Below are 17802 nucleotides of genomic sequence, written 5' to 3'. Positions count from 1 at the left end.
ATTTACCATTAGGTTAATCAACTGTAATGGCCAGCTATAACCACCATTGAACATCAGCTGTGAATGAGCCTACACCACAGAGCAAGACTTACTTCCAGGCACTGGTGCCTGCTGAATCTTCCACTTCACTACGTTGCTTGTGGAGGTGGTTGGGCTGTGCTTTGATGTAGTCTGAAACTGTCCACAGGGTGTGTTGGCTCTGGGACCTCCCAGGAGTTGGAGGCCATGGTCAGCCACTGCCTATGTTCTGCCCAGGGCCACCTGTCATTAGCTACAAAAACAATCTGCAGATGGCTGATACTTGTGCTGGGCTTGGAGGTGCCTAGGAGAGGCCAAGGTCTGAATCAAGGCTAGTTGCTGCTATGCCAGGCCTGGGTCCACTTGAGAGGTATGGGGCATGCTGAGGCCAGTTGCTGCTTGTTTGAGAGATTTTAGGAAAGTCTAAACCATGAATCAAGATAGGTCATTCTGTGGTAAAGCCACTGGAAAGGGGGTTAGGTGGGCCTGAAACTTGGGTGGGGCAGGGTCTTAGGGAATTACCAGGCAGGGTAAACAGTCACAGCCAGGTAGATGGAAACTCAGACAATGTGCCTGTCTGCAGGCTCGGTGGGGGAAGTGCTCATAGAAGGAACAATGGCCTATGCCAGTACTTCTGCTTGGGAGAAAGTGACCCCTCCAGTTCTCGCGTTGATGCCAGACAATTCAGATCTTTCCCATATATCTCTGGTACCTTTTGAGCTGCTGCTCAGCGCTGGAACTCAGAGGGAGTCAATCTGAGTAAGTCTATGCTCAGAACATTTAAAAGGAACTTCTTGGGGCTCCAGAGCCCTCCATCTCACTCAGCCTCAATCCCCACTGGTTTTTACAGCCCTGAGTTGTGGAGACGTTTCTTCCTGGCACAAGAACTCTGGGCTGGGAGGCCTGGTGTGGGGCTGGGACCACTTGCTTCTCAGAGGGAACCTCCAGAGCTCAGATATACTTCCTGATTTTTATCCTCCACATCTGAGTGTGGGATCAGCTCTTTTCTTGTCTCTTTACCTCCTACTAGTCTCAATGTGGCTTCTTCTGTATATTCTTAGTTGTAGTACTTGTGTTCAGCGAGATTCAGGCAGTTCTGAATGATGGTTATTCTGTAACTTAGTTGTAATTTTGATGTGGTTGTGGATGATGTAAATACTACGTTTACCTATGCTGCCATCTTGATTGGAAGCATGTTTTGTTTTTTCATGCAGAGTCTGTAATACTATGGGAACTACAGAATCTAAAGAACTTGTGACACATGGACATGAATGAAAGGGGGGAAATGGTGGGGGAGGAAGTGTGCAGAGTGGAGGGGAGTGAAGGGGGGAGTGGGACAACTATAATGGCATGATCAATAAAATATATTTTTAAAAAAGACTTTAAACCTCAACTGTTTGCAGTACAATGTAGTTTTTAACTAAAGTTATTGAGTTGACATTGATTAATAATATTATATAGGTTTTATTTTTGATATATTTTATTGATAAATTGATATAGGTTTTCACTGTATAATCTGTATAATTTTGATACAGGATTTATATATTGCACTGTGTGCCCCACACCCAAAAGTCAAAATGTATTGTAATCTAAGAGTTGTATTTTGTGACAGGGCCCGTAAAAGATTATTTCTGGTTTTCTTTTATATCAGGAGAATGCCCATCCTGAAAGGGTCTATTCTTATTGAAATAGTGGAACAAATTGATTCATTGATTTGTAATGGGCATACCCTTGTTTTGGAAGAGGCTCAGAATTAAAAGAAAAACACCAAGAAAAAAGAGAAAGAAAACTAGATACATCTTCTGGCCAGGTTGGGACAATTTATATGGTGTCTTTGAGTGTCCCCAGAACTCTGAATCTAATCAAGATGAAAAGCATAGAACAGCTGAAAGGAATCACATGTATTCTCAAGCACATGTAGCAAACAGGGCCCAGGTTTCTTGGGGGTGGAATATAGTTCCACCTCTGAAATTCTGATTATAAGCCTAGAAAGACCTGATTAACTTTGTCTGTGAAACTGGAAGTGTGCCATCTAAACCTTTGGGAAGTTCATATTAAGTAAAAGGAGATGGAATAAGAAAAACTTTTAGAACAGTCCCTGCTTTATCTTGTCAAAAGTCATTGTTAGAAACTAGAGGTAGAGAGAAGTGATTTTTTTAAGAAAAAAAAAAAAAAGATCCCATGCCTCTTGAGCGTCCATGTTTTTATTTGGACAGTGGAACAAGATATGTTTAAAACATTTGATGGGTTTCCATCTTTGTACCCCTAACTTATTTTTCCTAGCACTATCTTATACATGTAACTGTGTGCTGTCTAAAAAAGAAGGTAAAGCACATGTGTATGACAAGTAAGGTAGTATCCAAGTACTGTGGCTTTCTAAAGAGAGGTTAAGTAGTGTGGGTTTCTAAAGAGAGTTTAAGGTAAGTCATTAAAAGGCTTTTAAAATCATTATTTATTTTGCAGGGATTGTTGTCTGTGAAGCGCCTAACAACAAATTGGATAAATTCACGGGAGTTCTCTCCTGGAAGGACAGCAAGCACTCCCTCAACAATGAGAAGATAATCCTGAGGGGCTGTGTCCTGAGAAACACCAGCTGGTGTTTTGGAATGGTTATTTTTGCAGGTATGGCCACTGCCCAGGGTTGGTTAGTGGGGAGTCCCTTCCTGGCATTTACATGGGTGTAGTCTGGGGCTTTCTGGGTTGGATGAACACAGTGCTTCTATTCTATTTGAGGTGTCCCCTTGCATTGACTACAGAGTGCAGGGCACCAGCGGAAGACACTAATGCTCCAGAATACTGTGTGCGGGTCCACTGTGAGGAACCACTGCCATTATGAACATAGTCCTAAGGGTGCTTGGGCCTTAATTACTCAGTGGGTGGTAGATGCCTACTGTTTAATTTCTCATTCTTTAGCCCCATCTCAATAATCCACATCATCATATTTACTAATTGACTTGCCTTTGAAATGGAGAAATAGTACCAAAAAAATCCCCCTGCTCTGCTATTAATTTTGTAGTTCGCAAAGGTCAAATAATTCTTTTGGAAAAGCTTTCTTGGAGCTTCCGCAAATGTTTCTGTTTATACTCCATAGCTTTTTCTCTTGGTCAGTGGGCCCTGAAAAACTGTGTGTGACGGAAGTGGGGTGGGAGTTGGGGAGGAGGGGAGGTGCTTCTAACTCCCTGCTCTCCACTTTTCCATTCTCTGCTTTGTGGGCCCAAGGCGGCACTCTCCTGCTGAGGAAGCTTACAGTAGCCCCACTTCATAAAGCCACTCAAATGGTACTTATGGCTTCAATTGCTAGACCTTGACTTTTAAAAATCCTGTTTACGGTGACACCAAATTAGGATGCATTTGGGGCCCGTTGACTATATGTGCAATCAGAATTGGAATGTTTCTCTTGACTTTCCTCGACAACAACAAAATGTCCATTAAAGACTCAAAAGGGTTCCAAACCTGGAAAAGTCCTCCCACTCCTTTCCAAATACTCTCAGCTGTGTGTGTGTTAACAAGGTTCTTGTTGCTTGGGACATTGCCGTTGAAAGCACTTGGGCAATTCCCTAGGAATGAGGCACTGTCTGTGCTTTTACCTGGGAATGAATCTGGTTTCATAGTCCTCTCATCAGTTGCTTTCATTCTTTTGTCATGGAAATAAGCCTGTGATCATATATTTCTTTATTTGCATCTTTCTTGCATTGAGAAAAAGAGTGCCAAGCTCATATCTTCCTACTTAATGGAGGGGGAACTCCTTGAAGGTCCTCTGATGGGAAGGACACTCCTGGTTTGCTCCCTGTCATCACAGAAATGGGGAGTGCTTCATCCTAGGAATGGGCGGTAGCCCAAAATTTTGTTTGCATTTGTATGATCTTGTTTGAAAAGACTGATTCAGGACTATGGTTCTGCATGTTAAGCTAGGACAGCTGCTCTGAACCACGCAGGGGCCAAGTTTTCTTTCAGAAGTTTGGCTCTGTGGGAAAATGCTCCTATAGAGAAGAAAGTGGGTGGGGGGGGCGGTGGGTAAGTTGAACAGGTCTCCCTCTAAGCAGTATAACAGAACGTTCACAGAATCTGGATTGGACAGATCTGGGTTCAGACTTGTTTACCAGCTGTAGGGTGGTAAGCTTTGGTTACTTTCTAAGCTTTAGCTTTTTCTACTGTAAGTGGGGGTAATAATAAGTTCATTAGGCAGTCATTGTAAAAGCTCAGTGAGACAACACATGTGGGAAGAAGATGCTTGACAAATGTTTTCCTTCCTTCCGTGCTTCTCCCTTCTTCAGGCATCGGTTCAGAGTGCACTGCCTACTCTATAGGCTGAGCATTGGGAAAATGTACTGCTCTTTGGATTTTGGCAGGGAAGTGTGGGAACACCCTCTTCTTTTGTGATGTGGCCTGGGTGTTTCCTGGCAGGAAACCCTCATAAGGGAGATATTTGTAATGCACAGCATGCCTCTGTTGACTTTAGTCTGGGCACAAATGTTGATAAAAACCTTAACTAGAATGACAGCAGGCAGAATGGTTGGTTTCACCAGTTTCAAAGTTGCAGAGGTGAATGTCTCAGAATCACTAACTTTTGACATCTAATTTGGGAAACTAGTTCCAGGTAAACACCTAGATATTTTTAAAGTTCTTAAAAATGAATGATTAACTATTATTTCAGTATATTACTCTAGTTATACTTACAATTGAGAATTGTATAAGGAACAGTCAAGAACAACATGGTTTACTTTTCAAATCTATGACTTATGAGGGTGTAAAGTACATTAACAGCTAAGCCATGCCTCCCTGGAAATGACTTTTCCTTTATGCTCAAGAAAGGAAAAAGGTTTGTTTCTGAGGGTAGGAGTCTTACTCATTTAAGGAGTCCATTCCATCTTGGCGCACAGTAGGTTTTTGTGCTGGATGCTTCTCTTTGCCTCTCCAGATGTATGGTCACCCTTTCCCACTCTTCTCTCCCGCCTGAAGGTTGACCTATGTGGTTTACACTCAGGTTTCTTTGAACTTTGGCTTTTAATTGGGCTGTGTCACTGGGGATCCCTGGAGAGAGTTATATCAAAGGGAGAAAAAAGATTGAAATCAAGGTATTTGTTTTTCCCGACTTTCTGCCTGCTTGCACAGTCACTTCAAGTAGCTTAGTCCCTTAACATACAGTCAATCTTCTAAAGGCTGCAAACTCAACATACCTCTCTCCTTTAAGGTCCAGTAACTACTCTCTCCCCTCATCCCTTCCTTCTGGCTTAGATGAAAACAATCTTGATTGCTATCGAGTCCTTGGTTACTTTGTTAACCTTTAGCTGCCCCTATACCCCCATGCACACTTTCGTATAGTCCCTTTATAAATAAAACTTTCTCCAGTTGTCCTTGTTCAATGTATCATCTATTTCCTGTTTGGACTCTGAATGAGTCATAGTCTTAAATACACATTGATTGGATGAGTTAGTAAATTAATGAGTTAATGGACTATTTCCTATAATTTTAAAATAGCAGTGAAGAGCAAGAGATTTAGACTTAACTAAATCTGGGTTCGAATTCTGGCTCTGACACACTAGACAAGAAATCTTAGGCAAGTTACTTAAATTCTTTAAACCTCAGTCTCATCATTAGTGAACTAAGGATAACTAATTTGTTGTCTTCTTTTGAGCATCAGCTGAGATAATAGATAAAAAGTACATATATACATTGCCTAAAGCATAGCAAGCACTTAATAAATTAATTCATTAAACAATTATTTGTTGCACGCCTACTGTGTGTCAAGCACTATGCTAATTATTCATTTGTAATTAAGAATGTAAACAAAACAAATATAGTCCCTTCACTCATGTGGTTTTGAGTCTGGTAGTCGGCAGAGACTTTAATATCAAATAATTGTAGTAGTGAATATATGATCTTAAACTGAGATAAGTGCTCTGAAGAAAAAGAATATGGACTCACAAGAGTATATAATGCAGGAACATATAAGGAAAGAATAAGTTAGCTGAAAGGCACATCATGGGTAAAGGGCCTGTTGAAGGTGTGAGGATGGTGAGGTAAACAACAACAACAAACAGAAAACAAACTTAAGCAGGCCAGTGAGGAGCAGTGGAGCATGGGGAGCAAGAAGAATAGAGGTGAATGAGTGCCTGAAGATGTACATGGGGGCTGGACCATGTAAGACCTGTGGCTTGTATTCAGAATTTTAGTCTTTATGCTAAGAGTATCAGGGAGCCATTGCAAGTTTTCAAACAGATGGTGTGTGTTTACGTGTTAAATTTCAAAAGTTTACTCTTGACTACAGTGTTTGTAACATTGGTAAGTAATAGGTGCACCACCACCCCCCAAAAGTATGATTGCAGTGAGGAAGAGGGGAAATATTGATTAGAGTTGGGGCCAGAGTGGATTTAGGGAGACAAAGTTACTAGGCTTTTGTTATAGTCCAGTTGAGAGAAGATGGTACTGTGGACTAGAGGGTGAGTTATGGAGATAGACTAGACTCCTAGGTTTTTCCCACCCTTCACAGCTGGGTGAGAAGTGTTGCCATTCACTGAAATGAGGAACTCTGGTGCATGGAGTGCGTGGACAGCATAGAGATGGACAGGAGGATAGAGATGGACAGATGCCTGGAGAGGACAAGTTGGGCTGGACGTGGACCACTTGAGAAGTCTAAGAAAGATTTAGGTGAAGATGTCACATAGGCAATTAAATATATGGATTTAAATATATTGGTTTTGAGAGCTCAGAGGAGCAATCTGAGCTGGAGATACACATTTACACCTCTATAAATGGTAGTTGGAGTTGTGGTCTTAGGTGAGATTGCCCAGGGAAGGTGGATTGAAAATGAAGAGAAGATGGTCTATGCATGAGTCTTAATGAATTCTTATATTTCATGGCTGAGTAGAGAGTGGTGGTCATCATAGCAGAGAAAGACAGAGCTACCAAAGAGGTAGGAGGAAAAGCAGGAGAACACTGTGATATGGAAGCTAGAAGAAGAACGTATTTCAAAAGGATGGACTAATCAACAGTGTTAAAGGTCTTAAGGAGTCAAAGAAGGTATAGAAGATATTGATGTTAACCCCAGATCTGTTTGAATGGAATGATTGGCCCAGAAAGTAGGGTGAGTAATGAGTAACACATGAGGAAACAAGGACTGTAAGCATAAATGTAAGTATAGAAAAGTTGAGTATAGAAAAGTCTTTCAAGAGATGTGGCTATGAGAGAGAGAAGAAATGTGTATATCAACATCTGTGGATATACTTAAATAAGTGCTTAAAAATCCTTTAAATGGATTCTTTGCTAGTCTGTGTATGTACTTGTATGCATAAGTTGTAAATTTTTAACATAAAACTGGTCGGCCAATATTTCAACTTTTAGCAATCACAAACTTTATTTGCCCTTGTGATCTTTACTACAAAAGAAATATTTCCCATCCCCAACGTCCACATGATTTTAATAAGTGATTTTGAGAAAATGTGGGTGGCCTCCTTTACACAGCAGTGGCTAGAATAGGGCACTGGGGTACAATTTCCAACTCAAGTGAATTTTTCTGAGACCCAATCTTTGCTTCAATTTGTTTTGAGAGTAGATGAAAGTCTTTAACAATGTGCCCATTCTTCCTTGACTTTTGGAATTTCATGTGTGCCTCCTCTCTCTTCTTCCTTTCATTTCTCCTCCCCTGCTATATTAAATGTCTTCATAAATTGAAAATAATCATGGGAAGAGTATATATAGAGGGAACACTAGAAAAGTCAGCCATAAGTAATATTTAATTACTAATTGCTTTTGTTTAGCATCTTCTTTGCCCACAAGGAATCTCCTAAGCAAAAATATATTCTAACATTCTCCTTTGTTAAACACCTAATAATCTACCTCTAAGGCAGTTAATAATATTCTTAAAATTCCTTTAACAAGGTACTTAGTTAATATGTCTATCGTGGGATAATGTATTGTGCTTACCTGAAATTAATCTAACACAACATTAAGGATAATTCTTGCCCTTACATAAAGTACATATTACATACACAGTGCGTAATGCACAATAAAGGTTTGAATTATTTGCTCATGTACTCTTTGGAGTTAGTCTAGTTTCTCTATTAAAGGCACCTCAACTCTTTTTGGGAAACAGATTCAGAATTTGATTTCTTATTTCAACTTTTCATTTTTTACCTCAGTGTTCTGAATTATATATTTTTTATTTAATTCTATTTTTGTTTATGTTGTTACAGTTTCTGGCTTTTTCTCCCTTTCCCCACCTCCACCCAACTCTACCCCAAGCCAATCCCCATATTGTTGTCCATGAGCATGAGCTGTGCATAAATGCTCTTTGGTTCTTTACTGTCTTTTATCCCGTTCCCGCTATCTCCTTTCTGGCTGGTCAGTCTGGTTTATGTATCTAAGCTGCTGTTACTATTGTATTTTGTTCGTTGGTTTACTGTGTTCATTCAATTTCACATGTAAGTGAGATCATATGATATTTTTCTTTCACTGCCTGGCTTAATTTACTTAGCATAATTTTTTTCAGGTTGATCCATGCTGTTGTGAAATGGAAGAGTTTCTTCTTTTTTACTGCTGTGTAGTATTCCATTGTATAAATGTAGCATAGCTTTTTTATGCTCTCATATACTGATGAGCAGTTAGGCTATTTCCAAACCTTGGCTATTATAAATAGCACTGCTATAAACATAGGGCCACATACATTTTTTGAATTGGCATTTAGGGATCCTTGGTGTATATTCCCAGAAGTGGAATCGCTGGGTCCAAAGGGAATTCTATGTATGAATGACCCATGGATGTGGAAAACACATTGGGGAATGACTGTGGGAGTGGCGGATGGGTGGGCAGAGGAAGACAAAGGGGGAAAATTGGGATAACTGTAATAGAATAACAATAAAATATTTAATACAAAAAGGGAGTTCCATTTTTAAATTTTTAAGGATACCCCATGTTGTTTTCCACAGCGAGCGCACCAGACTGCATTCTCACTAGCAGGGCGAGAGGGCGCCTCTTTCTCTACAACCTCACGACACTTGTTTGTTGATTTATTGGTGGTAGCCATTCTGATGGGTGTAAGGTGATATCTCATTCAAATTATTCCTCAACCTGCTTCAAGCTACAAGCATATTTGTACACAGACTTTGGAAAAATCCCTTTTCTTAAATCTTTCATTTATAAGTTCTGTCTGGATTTCTTCCGTTCTAAGGAGGCCAACTCTATTGCAGTTTCTAGAGTTGTTTAGCCACTAGTTGAGAATCATATACAACTTAGTATTGGCCCTTGCTTACTCTTAATAAAAGTTCAATTACCTAAAAAATATATTCTTTTATTTTCAGGAACATTTGATATGAGTAGGAATTCCTCCTCTTCGTCCTCCTCTATCATCATCTAATAATAATAATAATAATAATAATAATAATAATAATTTCAAAGTTGTTATTAAAAACATTTTTTTGCAGGTCCTGACACTAAACTAATGCAGAACAGTGGAAAGACAAAGTTTAAAAGGACAAGCATTGATAGATTGATGAATACTCTAGTCCTATGGGTAAGTTACTACAAGAAAATTAGGCAATGCTGTTAGTCATTGTTATCTTCATATATTTCTTATATTTTGCTGGGAGTTCTTTCAGAAGTCTATGTTTTCCTTGTGTAGTTTGTATTTGGCGATTTTATATTTGGGGCCCAGTTATGTAGCCCTTCACTTTCGAGATTATGACTTCTCAATCTTTGATAAAGTTTCTTATGAGAGGTGGGTTAGTTCTGTGGAGGCTTCATAATCTTGCACATTCTCTATATTCCAAAGATTTGCTTTTAAAAAACAAAACATAATTTTAAAAGGTTTGGCCTTTCTGTTGTCTTACCTTTGCTCACATCCTCTCTTCATAGGTTATGGACAGGCCTGGCTTCATGAGTGTGACCTGTTCACCTACACAAGTCCCCACTCTGAAAGGCCTCACATTTGTTACTGATCTGCTATTGCTACGTAAAGTGGTGTTTTTTAGAAATTTGCTTTTTTATTTTTTTAAACATATTTTATTGATTATGCCATTACAGTTGTCTTATCCCCCCCTTTATTCTCCTCCACCCTGCACCCCCCAACCCTTCCTCCCTTCAGTTTATGTCCATGTGTCTCAGGTTCTTTAGATTCTATATTTCCCCTACGATTCTTGCCCTCCCCCTATCTATTTTTTACCTACCATCTATGCTACTTATTTTCTGTATCTTCTCCCCCCTTCTCCTCCACCCACTCCCCTGGTGCTAACCCTCCATATGATCTCCATTTCTATGTTTCTGTTCCTGATCTAGCTGTCCTCTTGGTCTGCTTTTGTTTTAGGTGTGGTTGTTAGTAACTATGAGTTTGCTGTCCTTTCAGTGTTCATATTTTTTATCTTCTTTTTCTTATATAAGTCCCTTTAGCATTTCATATAATAAGGGCTTGGTGATGATGAACTCCTTGAACTTGACCTTATCTGAGAAGCACTTTATCTGTCCTTCCATTCTAAATGAAAGTTTTGCTGGATAAAGCAATCTTGGCTGTAGGTCTTTGGATTTCATGACTTGGAATACTTCTTTCCAGCCCCTTCTTGCCTGTAAGGTCTCTTTTGAGAAATCTGCTGACAGTCTGATGGGTACTCCTCTGTAGGTGACTGTCCCCTTATCCCTTGATGCTTCTAGGAGTCTCTCCTTCATTTTCATCTTGGCTAATGTAATTATGATGTGCCTTGGTGTGTTTCTTCTTGGGTCCAACTTCTTTGGGACTCTCTGAGCTTCCTGGATTTCCTGGAAGTCTATTTCCTTTGCCAGACTAGGGAAGTTCTCCTTTATTATTTGTTCAAATAAATTTTCCACTTGTGGCTGTTTCTTTTCCCCTTCTGGTACCCCTATAATTCGTATGTTGGAACGTTTAAAGATGTCCTGGAGGTTCCTAATCCTCTCCTCATTTTTTTGAATTCTTGTAACTTCACTTTTTCCTGTTTGTGGATTTCTTTCTTCCTTCTGGTCCACCCCCTTGATTTGAGTCCCTGTTTCCTTTCCATCACTATTGGTTTCTTGTGCATTTCCCTTCATTTCAATTAGTTTAGCCTTCATGTGTTCCTCTAATTTGTGGCTAAAATCAACCAGTTCTGTGAGCATCCTGATTACCAGTGTCTTGAATTGTGCATCTGAGAGGTTCGCTATTTCCTGGTTACCTAGAGTTATCAGCTCAGGGGCTTTGAGTTCTTCTTGAGCCATATTTTGGACTGTTCGTGCCTGTTAGTATGAAGAGCAGAGCCCTAGGTGTTCACCAGGGCCGGGCAACCCAGTCGCTGGGTTGTGATGCTGTATGTGGGGGTGGGGCCAAAGGAAAGCAATGGCGGCCACCCTTTGCTTCCTCCCACTGCCACTGAGGGCCGAGTGATTTGTCCCTCTGCGAGAGAATGGGCCTCACGATTCATCCCACTGCTTGCAAATGTGCGGTTGTGGTTAGCCACTGCTGGGTTCGTTGCTGGGGGCTGCTCGGTCTGTCTCACTGCTCACTCCCGCCATCTGGAGCCCTCACTGGGTCCGCCCGATGCTACCCCAGATGCCTGGGTGCCTGGGGTCGGGGGATCTTTCCTGCCCAAGCCTGCTCCACTGCTGGCTCTGCCCTTCTTACCTGTCCGGTAGAACAGTTCGTTGTTATTGGACTTCCGTATAGTTTAATTTTTCTGTTCTTTGGCTGCGTCTTTGTTCTCTAAACCTTTGTTGTATTCAAACTGGTTGTCGGAGAAGGCACAGTGTTTCCACCTATGCCTCCATCTTGGTGGAAGTCCAGAAATTCTTAATAACTTTTGAATGAAGGGGGTGCACATTTTCATTTTGCACTGGGCCCTGATAATTATGTAGCTGATTCTACTTACGAATCCTCTGAGACCTTAGTCACAGCTCTCCTTTGTGAAGACCTTTTAGCCTGAGGTTATCTCTTTCTTCTGAACTTTTTTTCTCCTCTGACCTTTCAAAATGATTTCTTCTACCACCATTTACTAAAAACAGTCAGGTATTTGCCGTGTCCTACCCTATTTGCAGTTAGTTTTGTGCTGCCTCAAGCTGTGGATCTGATTGTTGTCTGATTTTTCATGTGATATTGCTTTGCTTGCACATGTAGGGGTTAAGTTTTAGGACATTGACTCTGAAATATGAGGACAATAACTTTGAACCATGTTCTCCACCTGCCCCATCACAGACTCACAAATGATTATAAAATCTGAGCTCAATATTTATTTGCTTAACTAATGTGTAATAGTGGACTCTGAATAAGGAAAGAAGGAAATGGACTCTTATTTTGATACAAAATCATGTCTAGGCTCTGTGTATTACTTTCAATATTATCTTCAGACCTGGAATTTTCTCCAGCTACACCTATCCTCTTAGGTCAGAATCCATGGGGTCAAGGACACAAGCCCAGAAGGAGTCTGTGACCCCTTCCTAATATCCCCAATTTAAATGACCCTGTGCTCACTTCTGGGGTTTGCATGAGGACTGTATATCTACCCACCACAGAGTAAAATTACTGGATTGTGAAGCAGGAATGTCCCAGCTTATTGTACTAGAAAATTTGTTGTTCCATAGGGGAATTAGGGTCTCTCCTTAAATTCGGTAATTTAATGCCAAGTGTCATCCATTTTAATGCTCTCAGAGCAATTCAGTTAAATTAATTCATGATCAGCCATTGACGGAAAGAGGATGCTGCTTTCACACTGGTAGGATTTTAGGGATTCACAGTTCTATTTTTCTCTAATGCGCAGTTTTCTAATATACTTTAAATTGCCTTTCCCCAAATTCTATCTTCTTAATGTGCCTACTTTGTTCACAAGAGAGAAACAATCAGTTCTAGAACACCCAAATATTCTTTCATGGAGGAGAAAGGAAATTGGCAGGCGATGCATTCCTATTCTCTAGCCCCACTCCTCCCTTGGCAGTGAGTGGCTGGTCCCAGCTCCTATGACAGTGTTACGCTTAGCGAAGCAATGTACCTTGAACACTGTGTTTAGCTTAGATCTGACCACGGTCACTGACTTTGTGTCCTTCCTGCTAAAAGCTGGACTTTGAGGCTCACAAGGGGCTCACTTTGTGGTTTTTCTATTTGCTATACCTCCAAAGTATCTCTTGGCTAATACTGATACTAATCATAATGTAAGAGTCGGCTAACTTTCAGGCTGCTTCCTACCTTTTTTCTTATTTCAAAAGGAAAGTGTATATGTCATGAAATATTTTAATTAATCCTTATCTTTCTTGTTAACCTTAAGTAAGTATTATGCTACTAGATCTGTAGCCAAAAGACTTGCCCACTTTAGGATAAATGGTCATCATTGATGTTTTTTCTTTTTGCTTTTATGCCTTGGGTGATTATATACCATATAATTTAAACACAATACTTTTGAAGGGGAAAGGAGGGAATGATACAATATCACACCTGGACAATACATGGAAACTGGGTTTGACCAGGGCACGTCTTCTTTACTTTAGCCACTTAAACATATGCACTCATCGTGAATTGATTAATTAAAGTTATTGGCTTTATGGCAGTGGACAAGCTACATAATTTTTCTGTGCTTCCACTTTATTTTGTTTTGCTTTTGACCAGCAAAGTGTAGGAAAATAATTGTTCCTACCTCAGAGTCAATGGGAGAATTGAGAAAATGTATATAGAATATTTACCTGAGTTCCCTGCATAATAATGTTAAATTTTACTTGCATGATTAATGACAAGTAAGGAGAGATTTGTATAACTTGCTTTTCAAATGACAATTTCTTGGTGTTAGAAGTGTAATTAGATTGCATTGATGGGACTAGTGCTGAATTCGAGTTAACCTTAACCAGACTTCTGTTCTCATTTCAGATTTTTGGGTTTCTGGTGTGCTTGGGAATTATTCTTGCCATAGGAAATTCAATCTGGGAGAGTCAAGTTGGGGACCAGTTCAGAGCTTTCCTTTTCTGGAATGAAGAAGAGAAGAACTCCTCATTCTCAGGATTCTTAACATTCTGGTCATATATTATTATTCTCAACACAGTTGTACCCATTTCACTATACGTGAGGTAAGATGACAGTTTATACTTCAGTGAAGCCTTTTCATTAAAAGCCTTTGTTTTGCGTCGTCGCTTTTGTCTGTTGTAAAATTACAACAGTAAGATAGATGTCTCACTCTGTGATCTGCCACATTTGTTACAAAGGAAGCAACTAACCTGGTTAATCTGTTGAACTTTTACATTTTCAAATGACAATAAGTGCATTTTAATTTCTTCTTCATTCAATTCATTTTCTTATGAATCTTTTTCTTTGGAATATGTGGACTACGATATAATTGCATCCAACCTGATCAATTAGATTTGGGTTCATGTTGGGTAAGAAATAAAAGAATATTGGGGGAGCTCTATGGTGATGGTGCCTCTTTGCTACTAGTCTGGCTCCAGACACCTGAGTTCAGATCCTGTCCTCCACTTACTAACTCTGTGAACTGGGCAGGTCAACTGGACTTTCAGTGCCTCAGCTTTCTCACTTTAAAACTAGAGAAAACAATAGGATTGTCTGAGGAGTAAACAAACATGCAATGCTCTTAGGAGGGTGCATCGTAAGAGTTTGATGAATATTAATTATTTCTATTTTTATTTGTAACTGTAAGAGAGTATATGAAGGAGTTGAAATAGAGTTGGTGGTGCTTGAGCATTGTTAAGTAGAAGTGTGATTCATAACTTCTACTACGACTTGGTCTGTCATTTCTAGATTTGGTCCTACAAACAAGAGCTAGAATGGTCTCCCATAGGTACATAACATATATACATGTATATAGATAACTATAGACTTATATACACACCTCTATATACGTACATATATATGAATATGTGTATGTGTGAGTGTTTGCGTTTGATAAGTTGGTCCTAGAGTCTGTACCTGTGACATTCTTGATCCCAGTTTTACCAAGCCTGAGCCAGATGGTCCCAGAGATGCTGGAGCCAAGAGCAGAGTTGGTTGTTTGACTTTTCTCATCACCAGTATTTTAACAATACACAGCATCACCAGCTTTAAATTCCCTAATTTTTATGAGCTTCTTTTTCTCTCTTTCCAAAATGCTAGCTATGATGAAGCAAGGGAAGTTTAATCCACCCTTGTTTTGGATAGTAGTTAAGGCACTGAAATGTCAAGTTGTGGGAAACTGACTTGAAGTGGTGGCATGTGGCCATAACACCGTGAGTTGCTTTGAGCCTTCTGAAACTGGGGCCAGAGCGGGGTCTACTTAAACTGTATCGTGCTAGCTCATCTCTGGTTCCGAGGACCTCTCAAGCTTCTATCCAATTATAAAGTCTGTAGTAAATCCTGCTGTTTGCCAGAAGCTCTGGTCAGCTTTTATAGCTTTCCTTTTATGTCCTAAATGAATAATAAATGCTCGTAGTGGCATACCACCAGTACATGTGCAGTTTCTCATGTCCTCGCGAAGTAAGTGTGTTCTATACACGCCCTTTCTTTGAAGTGCATTGGCAATTTTCATTTAACGATTTGAAAGGTCTTTCGTTTTTTGTTTTTTTTTTGAGGCCAAGGCTAGATTCCCAGGTTAGTGTTCCTTTTCCTGCCAATGTGTTCCTTGCAGTGTTGGAAAGAAAATCTGTTTGGAATAGTCCCAACCCAGGTTCTGATCTTGGCACTGCCACTGATAGCTGTGTGACCTTGGAGAAAGTGCTTGGCTTCTCTGTGCCTTAGTTTGTCTGTCAAATATGTGCTTGGTCAGTAAAATGAGGGGTTTAAAATAATTGATTTCTGAGGGCTCCAAATAAAACTACATTACCTTTAGATAACATTTTATATTTTATATAAAGTGCTTTCACATACTTGATCTCATTTGTATCTCCTAATGCCCTTAGGAAGTAGGTATTGCTGAACTTTTTAAAAAATGAGACGATTCACTCAGGATCATGGAGCTGGTTAGGGACAGAACCAGGCTCCAAATCCAAGTCATCTGACACTTGGAACAGTGTTTTTTTTTCTATGCCTAAGCTGTGTATGATTTAATAATCAGTGAAGATATCAAGAGAAATAGGAGGCCAGAATTCTCTCTCTGTTGGTAAGGCATTAGATTTGCTCTCTCTGAATGGAAGCAGTGACTCTGATCTTAACTGAAAAAGCATTCTGGGGAATTTCAGACCTCTCAGTCATAAAGACCGACATTTACAAAATGAGAATCCCCAGATATTCTTTTTTTTTTAAATTTTATTTATTTATTTATCTTTAGAGGGGAAGGAGAGGGAGAGAAACATCAATGTATGGTTGCCTTTCATGGTTGCCTTTCATGCATCCCCTAAGGGAGTTGGCCTGCAGGGAACCAGCCTGCAACCCAGGCATGTGCCCTGACTTGGAATCGAACCTCGGTCCTATGGTTCGCAGGCCCATGCTCAATCCACTGAGCTACACCAGCCAGGGCTCCAGATATTCTTAAAATTAAAAAAAATTGATTGATGAGAGAGAGAGGTGGAGAGAGAGAGAGTGATTGGAGGAGAAAGGCCTTCACTGTAAGCTTCCATTAGGCTTTTGAATAGGTACCAAGGATAAATTAGTGCCAAATGCCACTTGAGAATAAAAGTGCAGAATTTACTTTGAATGGTTAACAATTCCATGTGAGCAAAGGACATTGAGTGTGGCAAGATATTTCTGTGCAATTTGTTTATCTGTGGTGTTCAACATAACCAGCTATGGTTTTCTAATACATCAATTTAAGAAATGCATCCATTGTACTCCCAAGGAATTAGCTTTTAAGTGTTTTTTCCAAAGCAACAGGAACTCATTTCCATTGCGTGTTTTGCCACCAAATTGGGGAAGCAGACGCCCTGTGCAAAGAGCATCCAGGCAGAAAACACTGAGTGGTGTGATCGTGCTAACTCTCAACATTTGTCTCCTTTTCTTTATTATGAAACAAAGAGCTGAATGTTCCACTGTGACGCTCTTATATCCTCTTTTCCCAAACAAAAAGGATATGCTTTCTCTCTAAGGACTATTTTTAAGGCCTAAGAATTCAAATTAATTTAGAGTACTTCCATTGGGTTGTACTGCGACACACGAGGATCAAATTCTGTTTCATTCATTCATTCTGCCTTGAGTTTTCAGGGAGCTACTTTACTTTCAAATAAATGAAAACTTCAACGGACTTGTGCAGTTACCACCATAGCGCTCTGATGGCATTCTTAAGGTCAGGTCTGCACTGGCTTTATCAAAGGCCGGGATTCCAGTCTTGGCTCTGTGGTTAGTTATTTATGTGACTCGGGGTTAGTCACTTAACTTCTATTAATGTCCTTATTGATAAAATTAATGAATAGAGAGTCAGAATTCATCCATACAACATTGATCGACTGCCTATGACAGGTAAGGCACTGTGCCTGTGTACACTAATGCATTTTGAATGGTGGAATAAGGAAAACAAAACTGAATTAGAACAGCCACCAAGGAACTTATAAGGAACTGTGTGTGCCAGGAAGGGTAGGAGTTGGGAGTGGGGGATGGAGCTGGCAGTGGATACAGAAGAGTAAACCATAACAGGAAATATATAAATAAATACACACAGAATATGACTTTATTTACTTGTATCTCATTTATTTTCATACATAGTCTCTGAAACACCTAGTTTCTGATTTCTGTGTAGTACTTATACAAAATTCAATTATCAAGTGTTAACAGAAATTAAATTTCCACAGACATTTATGCTTGTTTTTTTACTTTATTTTTATTGTCGACACTACTATAGATGTCCCCATTCCCTCACACTTCGTCCAGCCCCACCCAGCCCCTGCACCCCCTTCCCTCTGGCCATCACCACACTG

General features: G+C 40.0%; 1 protein-coding gene across 7 annotated transcripts in view; it reads left to right on the top strand.

Moving 5' to 3' along the window:
- The window catches only part of ATP8B4 (ATPase phospholipid transporting 8B4 (putative)), a 227926-nt gene that overhangs the window by 135372 nt on the left and 74752 nt on the right, over window positions 1–17802 (top strand). For all 7 annotated transcript variants that reach the window (XM_037054604.1, XM_037054605.1, XM_037054609.1 and 4 more), the window contains 3 exons: window positions 2482–2640; window positions 9438–9526; window positions 13841–14037. In XM_037054604.1, the coding sequence (XP_036910499.1) occupies window positions 2482–2640; window positions 9438–9526; window positions 13841–14037 (445 nt within the window). The remainder of the gene's footprint in view (window positions 1–2481; window positions 2641–9437; window positions 9527–13840; window positions 14038–17802) is intronic.

Source organism: Sturnira hondurensis, unplaced genomic scaffold (genome assembly GCF_014824575.4).
Source record: "Sturnira hondurensis isolate 20B ecotype Veracruz unplaced genomic scaffold, ASM1482457v3 Scaffold0008196, whole genome shotgun sequence".
Taxonomy (NCBI): Eukaryota; Metazoa; Chordata; class Mammalia; order Chiroptera; family Phyllostomidae; genus Sturnira; species Sturnira hondurensis.
Note: the sequence above shows the minus strand (reverse complement) of the source record. Positions and strands in the feature narration are given on the sequence as shown.